Consider the following 19,921-nt stretch of genomic DNA (forward strand, 5'->3'; position numbering starts at 1 on the left):
ATTGTCTGATTGGGACATGCAGGTATGCTTCTTTGAGGTCCAAAGTTACAAGCCAAGCCTTCTTGTCCAGCATGGGCAGAAGCTGCTGCAGTGTCAACATTTTGAATTTGGGAACGTCCAGAAAAGTGTTTAGAATAGACAGGTCCAGTGCTGGTCTCCAGGCTTTGTCCTTTCTGGGTACAAAGAAAAGTCTTGAGTAAAATCCTTGTCCCTGCTCTTGCTGTGGTACTCGCTGAATAGCCCTCATGTCCATGAGAGATGAGATTTGCTTTTGTGCCTCTGCCCATTGATTGTGTGGCAGATATGGCATACCTTTTGTCTTTGGAAGGGTGTGAAAGTGGAACCTGTAGCCCTGAGAAACTATATTCAAGACCAATTTGTCCTGGGTGATCATGTGCCAATTTTGTGAAAAAAGTGCTAGCTTTCCCCCTAAGGATGTTGCCGAAAGATAAGTGCTCGGCACTGGTAGTGGAAAGTCATTGGAACTGTTTCCTATATGGCTGTGATTTGTCTTCTTCGCTTTTGGAGGAAGAAGCACCCCATTGTTTAGGCCTGTATGAGCCTTGGGGCTGAGATCTGCCTCTGGGGCATCTGTATCTGCCTCTTTGTGGCCTGTCTGACACTGGAAAGGACCAATTCTTAGAAGGCCAGTTCCTGCTAAATCTAGGTGGCTGAACCTGTAATAAATCCTTTACTGTCTGCATAGATTTTTTTTTTATCCTCCATTTTCTTTAACACCGCTTCTGCCTTAACACCAAACAAAGTATCATGCTGTAATGGAGCATCCAATAATTTTGCTTTAACATGATCAGGCAGACTCTGTTCCTTTAACCAAGCATGCCTTTGAATGACAGAGCCTATAACAGCGGCCCTGCAAGAGGCCTCCAGTGAATCAAAACCACATTGCAAAGTATACTTTCCCACTTGTTCAGTTGCATGCAATAAATCCTGCATTTCCTTGTTTTCAGCACATTCAGAATTTGTCAACATTTTTTGTTTTAACAATGACATTAAGTATTGCTGATATTTAAGCATATGAAACTGACAATTTAAAGCCCTTACAGCCAAGGTAGCAGAAGTGTAAACTTTTTCCCCCATCTGTCCAGTGCTCTAGAATCCCTATCTGAGGGAACAGGTTTTTTTGCAGTGGAAGCCTTGACCCCTTTGGGACCCTGAGATATAGTTTCTAGGTCAGGAGCAGGGTTTTTATATAGAAATTTATGTGAATCTGAAACGCTGTAGTACCTGTCTGGCTTAACGGGTGCAGGGGGTAAAGAGTCAGGAGACAGGCTGGACTCTGAAAATACATCATCTACAACGTCTAGGACAGGAGGAATAGCAAGGGGTCTGTGCTGAGGAAGTAAAAGAAAATCTCTGAGCCTTTTCTTAGAGTCTGAGTAATCTTGGCTCTCCCAGTGAAAATGCTCCCTCATGGTATGCATGGTTTCCACAAAAGAATAGTCCTCAGGAGGAGAGGCTGAAGGGATAGATTCTTCAGCATCAGAGTCCTCATAGGGAGGAAGAGAGTATCCCTGTTCTGAAGAGGAATCAGAAGAAATTGAAACCTGATCAGAAGAGTCATATTCAGTGTCTTGCCTAGGCCTCTTATCAGGAGGGGGATGAGAACCCCTGATCAAAGTAATTAGGTCTTCGGCCATTTTGAGCATCTGTTTCTTAGGCATGGAAGTCTGTCCAGGAGAATGCTGTACTTGTTTCTTTGTCTTTAAAGCTGTTTTGGTCTTTGCCTTTGAAGCTGAAGTTGGCTTGATGTATAACTGTGTTGGTCTGAAAACACCCTCAGAAGCCGATGCCTGCTCAGCGGCTCCAGACCTATCTGAGGGAATAGTTTCCGAAGGTCCAATACCTTGAGTATCCAGAGGCCTAGTTGTCTCCACGTGGGAGTCGGAAGCGGCCTGTGGCTCTGAGCTGGTGGGTGTCAGGGGCTGCGAAAGCGCCTCACTGAGAACCGGCGACTGGCCTAGCGGAGGCTTTGTCGTCAGTTTTGGACCTCGGATGCCTGTCCTTTTCCTTGCACTTTTTATGAACTCTGGTCATCGGCCGTTCCGATGGCATTATATAATTAAACCTTTGGCCAAAGTAATGAAATGCAAAATTGTACCGACGCTTAATAGTGCGTTGGTTAAATCTAGTATAAAACCGACAACTACCAACATCGTGGTCAGGGCCTAGGCAAGGAATACAGTAAGAATGAAAATCTTTATGAGGTATTTGCTTCCCACAAGAAATACAATTGTTAACTTTTTCTGACATTGGTCTGGAGCAAGAAAAAAGTTTCCCCAACGGGATACTTAGCTTTATTGAAGACTTCGGATTTGAAATTCGATTTCGAAAATCTCAGGAGTCGGCCGACCGGCACTTGCGAACTGCTTTTGCTTCGGGCACCGCGCGGCAAGAAAGACTGAAGAAAATGGCATCGGCTGCATCTTATATACCCCTGGCGCACTGACATCAGGGAAGAGGCAACAGCAGCCGATGCTGGACCAGGACTTTGGAATTCAGGCCGACTGTGGGTAGCCTGCCAGCAGGATAACCCAAGTGTAATGACTGCAACAGTGAAACACGATGAACATCTATAAGAATCAATCAGTGGAGCTAAGAATGGATTGGGAAGAGAAACTGGAAAGGCAATTCACAAAGAGACAATATATGTATATCTCCCAAATATGCAACAAAGTCTAGAAGATTTAGGATCTTTCCCTGGAAGTGTTTATATAGGTATTTTTATACCCCAAATAGCCTCCAAAGAATTTTTCCTCAGGTGGACAGCAAATGTTGGAGGTGTGACGGGCCAGAAAGAGGTAGCTAGGAACATATTTTTGGACGTGTGATGAGCTGGCAGACTTCTGGGATTACCTGCGGACCACATTCTCGGAGATGCTGGGTGAGCAGATTGGAATGACTAGGGAGATGATTCTTTTGAGTTATGCTACAAAATTGGAATTGCCTAGACACAGTAAAGCATTGCTGAGTCTAATTATGGTGGCTGCCAAAAAAGCAATTACTAGAAAATGGAAATCAAAGTCTAGACCAACTTTACTAGAAGTAGTGAATACAGTAACAGAGATAAAAATAACTGGAACTGGGATCTTTAGAAAAGGGAAGGAGTAAACTACATAGGAAAAAAATGGGAATTGTAGGAACAATATATGCAGAGCAGGAATGAGGATTAAGAGGTAGGATATGAATGAGCTATATAATGTTTTGACAATGACTGGATGGTTTATAAGTGATGGATATGGTTTACAACTATAGTTGTTTCAATGGTGTCTGTCATGTAAACTTTTTTCAACTAAAGTGATATCATTTTGTATGTTTTTCATTTATCAAACACAATACACGAACTAAGTCCCAAAAGGCAGCTAGAAGAAAGTTGCAGAAGCACAAAAGCCCAATAAACTTCTTCTTGAAAGTCTTAAAAATCTTATGGTAAAAAATAATAATTCTCCGTTGATAAAGAACAATCCTTTAATGCGAAGCAACAGTTAAAAAATACACGGCAGGTAAAACACTTGCTAGTAGTAAAATCCAAAGTAAAACAAAGAATGAATCAAGCGCTTTCACCCGTTCCTATGACGGGCTTTTTCAAGATAAAATACTAACATTTCTTTGCTTGCTTAAATACAATGCTGCAAACTCAATTACTCAATTAGAAAAGTTGTAACACTCCAATTAAGTCATTTAAAGAGTAGTGCTTCATTAATACTTAAAGAAAAATCACTGCTAAACGTATTCAGTTCACATAAATTTTCGTCAAACTGTTTTTTTAAAATATTTTTACCATAGTACATTCTGTTCACTGTTATTTGTATTTGTCAACCAGTGATGTTATGTAAGACATTATGCTAAAACTACCAATTTATTGCTTTAGTTACTAATAAGGTTCTTCAACTAGTGCTTATATTAAAATAAAAATAAAAATCAAAAGTTTTGTTGTATAAGAACCCCTCCGCTGTCGTGTTATCTACAGCGGGTAAAACTAAACCGAAGAACCAAATGTTAGGTCTTGTATAAATCTAAATTCTTTTAGTCCTTATATTGCTCTCTGTATGTTCTGTTGCCCATGAATTATAAAAAATCTATTATGTATTGGGTATTTCGTTCTCTTCAGTTGTCGTGCATGATACTGTCTTGATGATGGCTGACCACCTAATATTTATTCTTAAGTGCTGTGATCATTAAAAGAATGTAATATGTTTTTAGATTTTAGTTAGATCAAATATAAGATATCATTCCTTAACATTATCACTGTTCGAACTTCGTATAATAAATGTGAATTTTAAATTAGCAATTCATATTCTGTCGGATCTTTTGTTATTCATCTTGAAGGGAAGACAGATGTCAAGTCTAATGTTATTAAATTAACATAAAGCTTCAGTGTTATAATATTATTTTAACAGTAAGCAAACTTTGCTTAAAAACTGTTAAAACTTGTGCTAAAAGTTCTAAAAAGTGTCCATTTAATACAATATTATATGTGTGTCTATAAACATGCACGTAGGTATAACTATGAAACAATTTTGTTATATTAATTAAATTCCAACTACATTAAGTACATTATTGTTTATTGACACTGAAATAAATAAATAAATTTATAAATATATAAATATGTGTAAATATATATAAATAAATAAATATATGATTATATAAATATATAAATATATAAATATATAAATATAAATATAAATATAAAAATATGTATTAAATATCCATTAAATACCTTAAAAAATGAACTTGTATTTGAACTAAACATAAACATTTAACGTGTAAACATTTAAAGTGTAAACTGTGGGTGTTTTCTACTACATGTAACATTTTGTCAATAAATTATTATTTTGTTTAAAAATATTATTTCGTTTAAAATTATTATTTCGTTTATAATTAATTAAAAATGAGTCTATGATTAAATGATTAATATCAGATGAGAAAAAATATGTTATGAACACTTTCAAAATAAATGTGGAAGTGTACTCTTAATCAGTAAAAAAAAATATTAGTACAAAAATTTTTTTAATTTTTAATCCTAAAGTGCACCTAGCATATTAATTAAATTAATCATAATTTTGCCCTTGTTAATTTGAGGAGGCTTGAAATACTAATAGCTTCATTGAGTCCTGGGAATTTTGATGCATTTAACCTAAGTTGCCAATTCAACTCTTTAAATTCAATGTTTTTCATTTATATAAATGTAAGACTGCCTTTGTCATATGTGCAAATTTAATAAAGATGTTTGAAAAAAAAAAGGAACATAGCATGTAAGCTTGGGTTTTATACATTCCTGAATCGTTCCGCCATCTTGACTTGCTTCATTAGCATCTGTTTCACCAACTGTGTATTCATTAGAATAATCAACTGCTCATCCTTGTTTTACAGCCAGATGCAACATGCAGACCTGTTTAATGAATACAAATTTTCCATCACTGATCATTGTGCACACATGCTTAGTGTGAAGTGTAAATGTTCATGAATCCTGTTACGTCTGTCTCCCTCTCTTCTGTGCAAAGGCACACACTTCACATAACATAAAGAAGTGGGGTACATATTTCCCTGCTAGGAAAAAAGTAAGAATTTGCTCTCATGGTCTAACTCTGATCACCTCCTGTTCTGTTTTGTGTCACTAAATGTAACAGTTCTCAAAAAATAAAATGTCAGTGATCTATATGCAGTTTAAATGAGAAAGAAGATGCCTGGAATAAAAAAATGCCACAACTAAATTAGTTTTCAAGTGGTTACTGAAGTACAACTAAAATGAAGTTTGTGGGATAGTCTGAAATAGTATGGTTGTGTGTGCTATAATCTGTCATTACATTTGGGTAATCCTGTTAGCAGGTTGCCCTCAGTCGGCCTGAATTACAAAGTCTTGGGTCCTGCGTCGGCTGCTGTTGCCTCTTCCCTGACGTCAGGTCATCAGGAGTATAAAAGAAGCAGCCAACGCCATTTTCTTCAGTTTTTCTTGCCCCAGATGTCAGGTGCCCCCTAAAAGGGTAGCCAAAATTTATATATATATGTATAGAAATACATACACCAATATAAACTTTACCTTCATCTACAAGCAAATACACCACATAGGTTGTATAAATCAGAGAAGGAAAGAAAAGTTCCAGCAGAAAAAGGGAGATGGCGGGTGGATAACCTGGACTGCAACAGTGAATACACTCGAACATCTACATTTATGGTAAGTGTACACAACTGTATTATGTTCTTCGTGTTTCACTGCTGCAGTCATTACATTTGGGTAGAGTCCCAAAGCTATGGATGGGAGGCTGGAGCTAAACAGCATTAGGAGTGGCTATGAGGCCCTGAAGAACTGCAGTGGCAAAGCCTGCCCTGGCTTTAGAGTAGAGTGGCAGATGGTAGTGCTTTGTAAAGATGTGCACTGAACTCCAAGTAGTAGCCTCTAAAATGTCTTTGGTTGGTACTCCCCTGAGAAAGTCTGCTGAAGTGGCTGCAGCTCTGGTTGAATGTGGCCTAATGCCCTTAGGCACTGGCTTGCCATGGCGTAAGTAGCAGAAACGAATGCAGTGGCCTATCCACTTTGAAATGGTCTGCTTTGAGACAAGCTTTCCCTGTGATCCTACAGCATATGCCAGTAGTAATTGCTCCGTCTTCCTGAAAACTTTTGTTCTGTCCAAGTAGAATCTAAGCTGTCTGTGTACGTCCAAAGAATGCAGAATTATCTCTCCCTTGTTCTGTGGATTTGGATAAAAAGTTGGCAGATGAATAGTTTGGTTAAGAGCCACACTGGATACTACCTTAGGCATAAATGTTGGATTTGTTCTCAGAGACCCTGTCTGGATAAAAAATGATAAAAGGTTCCACAGCCATGCGTGCCTGTAGCTCTGAAACTCGTCTTGCAGAAGTTATTGCTAGGAGCAGAGCTGTTTTCCAAGATAAAAACTTTATATCAGCAGTAGCAGCTGGCTCGAAAGGAGGCAGGGTGAGTTTTTCCAAGACATAGTTGAGGTCCCATGCAGGTACTGGTGATCTCCTTGGAGGCCTTAAATTTTTGGCTCCTCTGATGTACTGTTTTAATAAAGGATGAGAAAAAATTGGTGGCTCTGTATTGTAATGAGCTGAAATGGCAGAGGCAGGAATTTTAATTGATGAAAAAGATTGGCCTTTGTCCAGCATCTCAGTTAAGTATTGCAAAATCTGATATTTGGTACAGCTGTATCAGTTCCTTGTGCCTGATTCCAAGCACAGAATCTCTTCCATTTTCCAGCATAAGATTTTCTAGTACTAGGCCTTCTGGCTTCCAAAATGACATCCATCACAGCTTTACTGAGATGTGTGTTTTGTATGACTACATTATCCGCCATGCTGCCAGGTCTGAAGTACTGAGTTGGATGTGGAGGATCTGATTGTTTTGCTGGGACAGCAGATGAGGTATATGAGGTAAGGTCCAAGCTGGGCATTGAGACAAGTTCCTTAGGATTGGATACCAGTACTGGCAGGGCCAGTCTGGGGCAATCAGTATCATCTTTGGCTTCTCCTGCCTGACCTTTAGGAGTATCTTGGGGAGGAGAGGTAGTGGAGGAAAGGCATATACTGATAGGTTTTTCCAGCTGAAAGATAGGGCATCCACTTTCCATGCTTGTTTGTGATAAGTCCTTGTGCAGAATCTTTTTAGTTGGTAGTTGTGAGGGGAGGCAAATAGATCTATGTCCGGGCATCCCCATTTCCTTGTTATCATGCTGAAGACTTGTGGATCCAGCTGCCACTCGTGGGGATCCATGAGGTTTCTGCTTAGGTCGTCTGCCAGAGCGTTTTCCTTTCCTGGCAGGAATTGTGCCTGCAGATGTACTTGGTAAGTCAATGCTGTGTCCACAAAGTCATGGTTAGTCTGCAAAGGGGTTAAGAATGTGTGCCCTCCCTGCTTGTTTATATACCACATGAACGTGGTACTGTCTGTCTTTATCAGTAGTTGTCCCGGATGAAGTAGGTCCTTGACAGCTGTCAGGGCATTCTGAACAGCTAGCATCTCTTTTTGATTGATATGTAGATGCATTTGGTTTGAGGACCATGTGCCCTGAATGCATCTTCCTGCCATGTGGGCCCCCCAGGCATAATCTGATGCAGCCGTTGTTAGTGTCTGCCTGGCTGGGGTAATGTGAATGGCTGTCCCTTGTTCTGGTGACAAGCCTTCGCCCACCATCGAAACTCCTGTTGCAGGCAGGGAATGAGAGTAATCATTGTTTCCAGGCTGTGGCAATGTTGAGTCCAAACACTTTTTAGGTACCATTGAAGTTTCCTCATATGCAGTCTTGCATATGGAATTAGTAGGATGCAGGATGCCATGAAGCCCAAAGCCTGCAGATTTTTTCTTGCAGATAACTGGGCTTTTGTTGCCAACATTTTGAAATAGGTAGTTAGTTGCCTTTGTTTGTCTGGCGTGAGATAAGCCATCTGGGCAGCTGTATTTAAGCTTGCACCCAGGAATATTATCTCTTGAGAGGGTACTAGTTTTGATTTCTTTTTGTTGACTGTGTACCCTAGGCATGTTAGAAATCTTTTCACAAATGCCAAATGTTGTAGAAGAATGTCCTTGTTCTCTGCTTGAATTAGACAGTCATCCAAGTAAGGATATATTTGTATTCCTCTTTGTCTGCAGAATGCAGTTACTGGTGCCAGGCACTTTCTAAAGACCCTGGGCGCTTTAGATAAGCCAAAGGGCAGTGCAAAAAATTGGTAATGCATTGAGCCAGCCTTGAATCTGATGTATCTTCTGCATGATTGTCTGATGGGGACATGCAGGTATGCCTCTTTTAGGTCTAAAGTCACAAGACAAGCATTCTTGCCCAGAATGGGCAGAAGCTGCTGCAAAGTCAACATTTTGAATTTTGGTATATCCAGGAATTTGTTCAGAATAGATAGGTATAGTATTGGTCTCTAGGCCTTGTCCTTTCTGGGTACCAAGAACAGTCTTGAGTAAAATCTTTGTCCCTGCTCTTGCTCTGGTACTTGTTGAATGGCACCCATGTCCATGAGGGATGAGACTTGTTTTTGCGCCTCTGCCCATTGATTTTTTGGCAGATATGGCCAGCCGTTTGCCTTTGGCAGGGAATGGAAATGGAAATTGTAGCCTTGTGACACTATATTTAGAACCCACTTGTCCTGGGTTATAATGTGCCAGTTTTGAGAAAAAAGTGCTAATTTTCCCAGTAAGGTGGCTGCCAGGAGAAAAGTGCTTGGTGCCGGCAGGGGGAAGTCATTGGGACTGTTTCCTGTATGGTTGTGATTTGTCCTCTCCAACTTTGGAGGTAGAAGCCCCCCACTGCCTTGACCTGTATGAACCTTGCACCAGGGATCTGCCTCTAAGGCGTCTGGATCTGCCCCTTTGAGGTCTGTCTGACACAGGAAAGGACCAATTCTTTGTAGGTCAGTGTCTACTAAACCTAGGTGGCTGTACTTGTAAAAAATCTTTGACAGTTTGCATAGATTTAGCTTTGTCCTCCATTTTCTTTAATACCTCTTCTGCCTTAACACCAAACAAAGTATCATGCTATAACGGTGCATCTAATAATTTAACTTTGACATAATCAGGCAGATTTTGTTCCTTTAACCAAGCATGTCTCCTAATTACACAACCCGTATCTGCGGCCCTGCAGGAGGCCTCCAAAGAATCAAAACCACATTGGAAAGTATGCTTTCCAACTTGTTCAGCTGCACGCAATAAATCCTGCATTTCCTTGTTTTCTGCACATTCAGAGTTTAACAACATTTTCTGTTTAAGCAATGCCATGACATATTGCTGATATTTGAGCATATGAAACTGACAGTTTAAGGCCCTTATAGCCAAGGTAGCAGACGTGTAAATTTTTTTCCCGATCTATCCAGTGCCCTAGAATCCCTGTCAGAGGGGGTAGGGTTTTTTGCAGCAGAAGCCTTAACTCCTTTGGGACCCTGTGAAATAGTTTATGGATCTGCAGCAGGGTTTTTAAAAAGGAATTTATGAGAGTCAGGAACCCTGTAATATCTGTCAGGCTTAACAGGAGCTGGAGGTAAGGAGTCAGGGGTCAGACTTGACTCCGAAAACACATCATCTACAATGTCTAACACAGGTGGAATGGCTAGAGGCCTGTGTTGAGGTAGTAAAAGGAAATCCCTGAGCCTCTTTTTAGAGTCTGAAAAAACTTGGCTCTCCCAGTGGAAATGCTCCCTCATGGTATGCAAGGTTTCCCCAAAAGAATAGTCAGTCCTCTGGAGGAGAAGCTGAAAGAATAGATTCTTCAGCATCGGAATCCTTATTGGGGGGGGGGGGGGGTATTCCTGATCAGAAGAAATAGAAACCTGATCTAAAGATACAGAGTCAATCTCTTGCCTAGGCCTCTTATCAGGAGGGGGATGGGAACCCCTGATCAAGGTAATCAAGTCTTCTGTCATTTTGAGCATCTGTTTTTTGGGCATAGAGGCCTGTCCACGTGCTCTTGAGTTTGTTTCTTTGCTTTAGAAGGTGCTTTAGTTTTTGCCTTTGAAGCTGAAGTCAGTTTAATGTAAAGATGTTTAGGTCTGAATACACCCTCAGAAGCCGGTGCCTGCTCAGCGGTTCCGGATCCATCTGAGGGAAAAGTGTCCAAGGCTCCAATACCTTGATTTTCCAGCGGCATAGCCGACTCCACTTGGGAGTTAGTTGCGGCCTGCGACTCTAAAGTAGCGGGCATCAGGGGCTGCGAAAGCACCTCACTGAGAACCGGCAAACCGGCAACTGGCTTAGGAGAAGCTTCGTCGTCGGTTTTGGACCTCGGTTGTTTATCTCTCTCATTTTCTTTGCGTTTTTTGTGAACTTTGGTAGTCGGATGGCTATCCGACGACATTTCTGGATAATTAAACCAGCATCCAAAATAGTTTAAAGCAAAATCATACCGATGCTTAACAGTGCGTTGGTTAAATCTAGCACAAAACCAACAACCAGAAACATTGTGATCAGGGCCTAGGCAAGGACTACAGTCAGAATGAAAGTCCTTATGAAGTATTTGCTTTCCACAAAAAATGCAATTATTAACTTTTTTCTGACATCAGTCTGGGGCAAGAAAAAAGTTTCCCCAACAGGGTACTTAGCTTTATTGAAGACTTCGGGTCTGAAACTCAAACATGAAAATCTCAGGAGTCGGCCGACCGGCACTTGCAAACTTCTTCTGCTTCGGGCACTGCGCAGCAAGAAAGAAAGAAGAAAATGGCATCGGCTGCTTCTTTTATATCCCTGATGACCTGACGTCAGGGAAGAGGTGACAGCAGCTGACGCAGGACCCAAGACTTTGGAATTCAGGCCGACTGAGGGCAACCTGCCAGCAGGATTACCCAAATGTAATGACTGCAACAGTGAAACACGAAGAACATCTTGTTTTGGAGTGGAACATGGAAAACAAAATGCAAACACTGCACCTAGATTTCTAAAAGCATTGAATTTTATCTGTAGTCCTGTTCTTTCAATGGCTTACTGTACTTTTCAATTAGTGCAGACAGTGTATATAAATACTGATGTACCCACCTCATACTATTATACATTCTGTAAAAGTGGATAAAATGCATGCTATACTGGCAGTGAGATACATATAAAGAGAATCACTAATTTTAACAAAAAGATCTGGAGCTCCTTGCCTAAACTTTAAAAAGGCATGACAATGAAGAATGTTTACCTTTCACTTTCAGTTTTGCAGTGTTTTCAACATTTCTTGCTACAAATTTTACTTCTGCTCCATTATGTATTGCCCGAACATTCGTAATAATCAGTGTGTGTATCTTCTGTGTTCGTTTTATGTCATAGTCGTCACAGTTTTGGAGCGCTTTGCCATCAAGGAGCCAGAGGCCAGGACAAACAGAGGAAAGCTCAACTGTAAATGTGGCGGCTCCTCCTGCTGAAGCCTCAACATCCACCAAGGGTACTGTAACGGCCACTGTTGGTTCTAAAGTAATAAAGACAGGACAAAGGATAACAGGGTTTTAACTGTATGACACAAAGCGTAAATGTAGTAACAAACAATTTGTATGGGAAATCAAAAGAACTGTCCTAAATACATTTTTAGGTTTTCACTGAAAACACTAAAACAGCAAACAAATCAATGAAGGCTTACTTGATAATACCTTTTCCTCTCATACCTTCATACTGTAATGCAAGGAGTCGGTGGGTTAAGGGACTAGTGACAGATGGGCTTTACTCTGAATTCTGAGTTAAAAACTGCTGAGTTAAATAAGGGGTGTGAGGGTGGTTAGGAGCTGTTAAAATCTCACACCAAAAGCTTTCAGAATGCAGTTACTGAAGACACACAGAAGCTGCTTTTGTAGACACCGAAACCTCTACAGGAGAAAGGTTGACTACAGATGACAGGGATTTGCCATGGTAGGAATAACAGTGGGTTATGGATTTAGAGATTCATTCGGAAACAGTTTGCTTACTGACTGGGTTGCCCAACTTCCCTTCCTGAAAGGAGATAAAACTCTTTTCTGTTTTCATGATGTCTTTTGTCTTATCAAGGCAAAATCTTAATTGTTTCCGTACATCCAAGAAATGTAGAAGCCTCTCACCTCTGACCTGTGGTTTTGGGAAGAAGTAGGTAAATGTATAGCTTAACTGAGAGACAACTCATTGACCACCTTAGGCATAAAAGAGGAGTTAGTCTTCAGAGAGACCATATTCTTATGGAGAATTAGAAAAAAGGGGTAGCCATGTCGGCTTGAAGCTGAGAGGTCCACCAGCAAAATATTCTTCCAAGGACAAAACTTCAGGAATGCAGACACTATAGGTTTAAAAGGTGGCAACATGAGTTTTTCTAAAATTAAATTGAGATCCAGGGGGATGGGTGGAATAGTCCTACTGTGTGAGTTCAAGTTTAAGACTCCTCTAGAAAATGTTTGACTTCAACTATTGAAAGAGAAGGTGAGTTAAGTGGTATGCAGGCTGAGATGGCACATAGGTGTGCCTTAACAGAAGAGTAGGCAAGTTCAGATTTGAGAAGCTCACACAAGTTGAACAAACTTTTTGGGATCCCCACCCGAAGGGGGTTCTCATTCTTTTTTGTCATTATACTAGATAGGAAACCTCTTCCATTTAGAAATCTAAGACATTCTAGTGGTAGGTTTTCTTGCCTCCTGAAGCACCTGAACCATGTTCTCATTGTCTTAAAGGAATTAAAATCCTACCATCCTCAAGGTCTGCTTGAGAGCCAGTACACTGAGATAAAGCAGAGAGTTGTTTTTCTATGTAAGTAGGTCCACTTTCTAGGGTGACTGCCCCTGGCTAGGTGAAGAATAGGGAAGACCAGTGCTACCTGGGCCAGGAAGGACACACCAGCAAGATTTCTGGTCTGTCCTGTTGGACCTTCAGGAGAACCTCTGGGATTAGAAGTAGAGGGGGAGAGCATAGAGGCACTGTCCCTCCCTGCAGACAGATATGGAGTCCATCCCTCATGCTTGGAGATAAGGAGTCCTGGAGCACAAGAATATGTGCTGTCTGTTCAGAGTGGTAGCAAAGAAGTCTATCTGAGGAATACCCCATCTGTGGACATTGTATCCAGGAAGACATCCTTGTTTAGCATTTATTTGGTAAGGGTCTTCCATGGACATGCTTAGAGAATTTGTGAGGACACTGTCTTCTGATTGGATGCACAGTGAATGAAGGAACAGATTTGCTTTTATATGTTCCTATGTCAGAAATGCTAGCCTCCACAGCTGACAGGACTTAGTCCCCCCATTTGTTGATATACCACATAACTATGATGTTGTCTGTGAAAGTCCTGAGAGGGCCTAATTTCCATATCTGAGAAAAAGCCTGAATTATTTCAGTCAGAGCTCTCATTTTTTTGACACGGATATGCTTCCTCCTTTAATTTGTGGATCACTGACCCTGGACTGATGAGGAACCTCTCCAAGCTCCTCAAGTCAGGTCTGATGCATCTGCGTGCAGCTCCTGTTGGGAGTGGGCGGGCAAAAAAGGAGACGCAGATTTAGTTGTATTTGGAATATCCACCACTGTAACTCTTTCGTCAGAAAGGGCAAGAGGAGAATTTGGAAGTCCAGTGAATGACAATGTTGGTAACATAGAATTTAGAGTATCTCTTACAGGAGTAACTTAAAGCAGCAGGAAGGATTGGAGGAAGTTTGAGAGAGACTATACTTTCTCTTGTGAGAGAACAGTTATCACTAACTGGGTATCCAGACTCCAGCCCAGTAAAATGAGGTCCTAGGAGAGGTTTAAAAATGACTTTTGGAGATTGAGGGTGAATTCCAGTCTCTCCTGCAGTGAAATTATGAAACTTAGGTGCAGGTGTAGAGTATCCTCAGAAGCAGCTTGGATAAGAAGGTCATCCAGATAAGGCAGAATTTGTATTCCTCGATTTCTGCAAAAAGCACTGGCTGGGATAAGACACTTTGTGAAGACCTTCAGAGTGGTAGATAAGCTGAAGGATAAAGCAGAGTATTGGGCGGCCACGGTGGTGCAGAGGTTAGCGTTGCCGCCTCACAGCAAGAGGTTCTCCAGTTCAATCCTTGGCTGGGGTGCCTTCTGTGCAGAGTCTGCATGTCCTCCCTGTGGTCGTGTGGGTTTCCTCCGGGTGCTCCAGTTTCCTCCCACATCCCAAAGACATGCTGCAGGTGGATTGAACACTCTAAATTGGCCCTAGGTGTGAGTGTGTGCCTTCTGTGGAAGGTAGGGTGCCGGGCTGGCAACTCGACACCGTAAAACCGAACTGCCAATCATGAGTGGACAGGTGATCTGCTGTGGCGACCTCTAACAGGGAAAAAGCCGAAAGAAGAAGAAGAAGAATTGTAAGTGTGATAAAAAAACACAAAATCCGAGAAATTTTCTGCAGTTGGGGTGGATGGTAAGCATCTTTCAAGTTTAGGGAGACCAAAAAACCTTCAGGGAGTATGTAAAGATGGAGGGTTTGCAGGGATAGTGTTCTGAGATATGGAACTCCCAGAGAGGTGTTGAGGTTAGATAAATCCAGAATAGGTCAGCAGGTACCCTCTTTTCTGGGTACCAAAAAGAGTGTTGAAAAAAAGCTTTTTTCCACCTGCTTCTCTTGCACAGGTTCTATGGTGCCCTGGACAAGAAGACCATGCAAGATAGGAGAGAGTAGGTGCATTTGAAAGGGAGGAGGAGGCATACCTCTAAGGGATGAGGTTTCCTTCTAAGACATCTTGTAATCTTACTGAATGATGAATAACACCAATGTTTCTGTAGTGATAAATTCCCAGGCTGAAAGAGACAAGGTTAGCCTTTTTGACATGGGAATTCCTTGACTGAGGAAGAAGTAAAGTGGCACCTGGAAGTTAGGCTGACTTGTGTGGAAAAGGAGGTTTTCCAAACTTAGCCGAAAAAAAGAAAAAACAAACTGCAGGTCTGCAGAAACTCCAGCTGTAGGCTCCTGGATCAACCAAAAAACAAGAAGAAGAAAAAGGTTCCCCGATGGGCACTTTTCTGAATAAGTGTAGGCAACGGTAGCTACCAACAATGTGGAAAGCAGACCAACAGGAGTGAAGATAGTACAGTGTGATGACTGCAACACTGAAGCACGATAGTTTTGTACACTTACCAAAAATGTAGATGTTCGAGTGTATTCACTGCTGCATTCATCATACACGGATTATCTGCCTGCAGATAGCTCTCAGTTGGCTGAATACCAGTGACTTAGAATTTCTGCATCGGTTGCTGTCACTTCAGGAATGACGTCAGGTAGTCAGGGGTATAAAAACAGGCAGCCGACGCCATTGCATCAGTTTGTCTTGCCCCAAATGTCAGGAGCCCCCCAAATGGGGAGCTAAGTTATGGTGGGAAAACACCAACCGTAAAAAGTACATACCAATAGCCCTGTAAGGGGTGAGTAACAGACACAGAGAGAGAGAGAGAGAGAGAGAGAGAGAGAGAGACAAGGGGGCTGAAGGGTGGGAAACCAGGACTGCAACAGTGAATGCGCTCAAACATCTACATTTATGGTAAGTGTACACAACTGTACTATGTTCTTCGTGTTTCACTGTTGCAGTCATCACACTTGGGTTGATTACCAAACCTGAAGAATGGGTGGAGGCAGTCAAGAAGAGTTGGGGCTGGCTAGTATGCCCTGCAGGACTGCTGTTGTAAAACCCACCCTGTATGTGGAAAAGATAGGCAGGTGGTAATGCTTGGTGAACTCCACGTAGCAGCTTCCAGAATGTCCCTGGTAGGGACTCCCCTGAGGAATGCCGTAGAGGCAGAAGGTGCCCTAGTGGAATGCGTTCTGACCCCCTGAGGGGTTGAGTTCCCATGGTGTTTGTAGCAGAAATAGATACAGTTTGGAAATTGTTTGTTTTGAAATGGCCTTGCCTTCTGCCCCTGGTGCAAAACTGACTAGTAACTGGTCAGTTTTCCTGAAGGGTTTAATCCTATCAAGGTAGAATCTGATTGCAAGAGTGCAGGATCCTTTCCCTTTTATTCTGAGGGTTAGAGAAGAAGGTTGGAAAATGGATAGATTGGTTGAGAGCCCCAATGGACACCACCTTAGGCATAAAGGAAGGGTTAGTCCTGAGTGAGACCCTGTCAGCATGAAAAATAATGAAGGGTTCCACAGCCATAAGTGCTTGTAGCTCAGGCACTCTTCTAGCTGAAGTGATAGGCAGAAGCAAGGCTGTTTTCCAAGAGAGGAATTTTAACCATGCTGATGCTGCAGGCTCAAGGGGGGGGGGGGGGTAGCGTGAGTTTTTCCTGTACAAAGTTAGGGTCTCAAGCAAGGGTGGGAGCTCTCGTTGGTGGCCTTAAGTTGTTTGCCCATCTCAGAAACTGTTTGATGAGCGGGTGAGAGAAGAGAGGTGACTCAGTGGCGTCTATATTACAAACTCAAAGTTACTGAACTTCGAATACCATATGATCGAAATTCAGTAACTTCAAATACGTAATAAAAAAATAAAAGGAAACTGAAGTAAGTGCTGTAAGCAGGGGGGCAAACCCCCCCTGCACCTCCCCCCCACTACTTAAATATACCAACTCCGAGATTGCACTTCAGTGCACTACAGTGCGGAAATGAAAAAAAAAGAAGTTATGTACTCACCATAACGTTCCATGTGAGTCGTTCCATCTCGCCTTCATTCATCACTGATGGGTTCGGAGCCGATCCTCGGCTGACACGGCCATCTAGCAAGCTCAAAGTTCTCCAGTAGCTCGAGACCCCACCCTTATCCCACAATGCACTGCTGGAATTACCTCAGATCTTGTTTGCTGCGTACCATATAGAAGTACAATAATTATTCTGCCTAGGAATTAATACACATTGAAAAACCAGGATGAAGACAGCCTCCAGGTCAACTGCCAGCCAGGAGGAGGAAGGAGGGAGGGACGTGAGAATGAAGGCGAGATGGCACATCTCACATGGAACGTTATGGTGAGTACATAACTTCTTTATGTGAAGTTGTTCAATCTCGCCGTTCATTCATCACTGATAGGTGGCGCCCCTAGCACCCTGATCTTGGGTGGCTCATGGAAGTACACTCTTCAGGACCGTAGAATCAAATGAAGCCCTGTCCCTGGAGGCCTTATCCACTCTGTAATGAGTTATAAAAGTGTGAGGTTTAGACCATGTGGCTGCTGCACAGATGTTATCCAAAGGTAATTTGGCTTGAAAGGCTGAAGAGGTAGAAATTGCTCTGGTTGAATGAGTCTTTACCTTACTAGACAAAGGCATATTATTACAAGCATATGTGTAGGTGATACAATCCGACAGCCACTTAGACATGGTTGTTTTAGCAACTGGTTTACCTTTCCTGGCCTCAGAAAAAGACACAAAGAGCTGATCTGATTTTCTAGTGTCTTTTGTTCTGTCCAAATAAAGTCTAAGTTGTCTGTAAACATAGAGTTTATGCAACATATATTCCAGTTTGCTGGTATGATTAGGGAAGAAACCGGCAACTCAATGACTTGGTTAATGTTAATCTCAGAACATACTTTGGGCAAAAAGGATGGATTTGTCCGGAGAGATACTCTGTCAGCATGGAAGACCATGTAAGGGGGCTTGATGGATAGGGCTTGGAGCTCTGACACTCTACGGGCTGAAGTGATGGCTCCTAGGAAGATAGTTTTCCATGACAGAAATTTTAGTTCTCAATATGATGCAGGCTCAAATGGAGGAAGAATGATGCGAGATAACATAAAATTCAAATTCCAGGGGGAATAAGGTGTTTTCACTGGAGGCCTTATGTGAAAGGAACCTTTTAGAAAAGCCTTAGCCAATTGGTGAGCCATAATATTCAAACCATCAATTCCTACATGGAAATTAGATATAGCAGCTAATTACACTCGCACTGTAGCCATCACTGCTCCTTTGTTGAAGATTTCTGTCAAGACTTGTGAGATAGAAGACAATGGCGCTTGATAAGGGTCAATGTTGTGGGAAGAAGCCCAAATGGAAAATCTCTTCCACTTACTACGATACAATCTTCTACTGGAAAGTTTATGGGAAGCCAACAAAATCTGACTAGTGTCATGGGAAAGATTATACAGCCTGGCTATGCTGGGAATTGGAGCAGCCAAGCGGTTAGCTTCAGTGTCTGCAAGGATGGATGAAGATCCCCTGACGGATGTGTCAACAAGTCCGGAACTGGGTCCAGGATCCATGGATCTTCCGGAATGTGATGGTAAAGAAACGGGAACCAAATCTGCCGAGGCCAATGATGGGCTATAAGGATGATCATCCATCCCAGTGACTTTGCTTTCTGTAAGAATTTGGGTATCAGGTGAATTAGTGGAAAAGCGTAGAGGAGACCCGGGGACAATCGTGGACAAGAGCATCTCTCGAGGAGTGACCTGGCATGGGAATCAGGGCAAAATAGCTTCTGCATTTGTTGCTGATATGACTGGCAAACAGGTTGCAGGAAGGCTGGCCCCATTTGCGGAAAATCCTGTCCGCAATCTCTTGTTTGAGGGACCATTCGTGGGGCAATAAGATTGCTCTGCTCAGTCTGTCTGCTATGATGTTGGATTTGCCCAGGATGTGCGTTGCCAACAGAAAGCGCTGGGATGACAGTGCCCACTGCCATACGCTGAGGGCTTTGCAGCAAAGGGGATAAAACTTGGTCCCGCCTTGTTTGTTCAGATACCAGACCAATGACATGTTGTCCGTCTGTATTGCAATTATCCCTAGAGGAAGAGAATCCTGAAAGTATTGCAACGCTAGAAGTACTGCTCTCATCTCCAGGACATTGACATGCAGATGTGATTCTTGGTCTGTCCATGTGCCTTGGGCAGTCTTTCCCTGAAAAAGCCCCCCCCCCCCACCCTATCAGGGAAGTGTCCGTGGTCAGAGTGGCAACTGGACGGGGGAGCATGAAAGGACATCCTATTGTGACATGAAGAGACGTCAACCACCACTGAAGATCCTTCTTGCAGGAATTCGTTATCAGGATCATGTGACTCATTGGAAGTTCTTGGTAAGACCATTGTGTGAATAGAAGCCATTGAAGGATTCTCATATGCATCCTTGCTAACGGGATTGCTAAAATAGCTGCCGTCATCAATCCTAGAACTTTCTTTAGCAGCTGGTGCTCTGTTCTTTGATATCAGGGACATGATGTGTTGGCGAAGAATAGAAATTCTTTCTGGTGGAAGGCAAAGAGTGGTGGTTGACGTGTCTAGTTCTGTTCCTATAAAAGCGATATGCTGCGATGGCAACAAGGCAGACTTTTCGAAGTTGACTGTAATGCCTAGCCGATCACAGAGTGTCAGAGTAGCCTCTCTCGCTTGAAGAAGTTGATGCCTGGTGGTGGAGGTAAGGAGCCAATCGTCTAGATACAGAAACACCTGGAATCCTAGATGCCTCAGTTGAGCCGTGACTACTGCCATGTACTTGGTGAACACTCTGGGGGCTGTAGTGAGACCAAAGGGCATAGCTTGGAATTGATAATGATTGGCTTCCAGCCGGAAACGCAGGTGATCTCTGGATGG

General features: G+C 42.3%; 1 protein-coding gene across 1 annotated transcript in view; it reads right to left on the reverse strand.

The window, feature by feature from the left end:
- Positions 1-19,921, reverse strand: part of OBSCN (obscurin, cytoskeletal calmodulin and titin-interacting RhoGEF) — a 4,979,884-nt gene that overhangs the window by 4,254,760 nt on the left and 705,203 nt on the right. The window contains exon 6 of the mRNA XM_044066040.1: positions 11,655-11,921. Coding sequence (XP_043921975.1) covers positions 11,655-11,921 — 267 coding nt within the window. The remainder of the gene's footprint in view (positions 1-11,654; positions 11,922-19,921) is intronic.

This window comes from Protopterus annectens, chromosome 3.part0, assembly GCF_019279795.1.
Source record: "Protopterus annectens isolate FY-2018-M chromosome 3.part0, PAN1.0, whole genome shotgun sequence".
Taxonomy (NCBI): Eukaryota; Metazoa; Chordata; order Ceratodontiformes; family Protopteridae; genus Protopterus; species Protopterus annectens.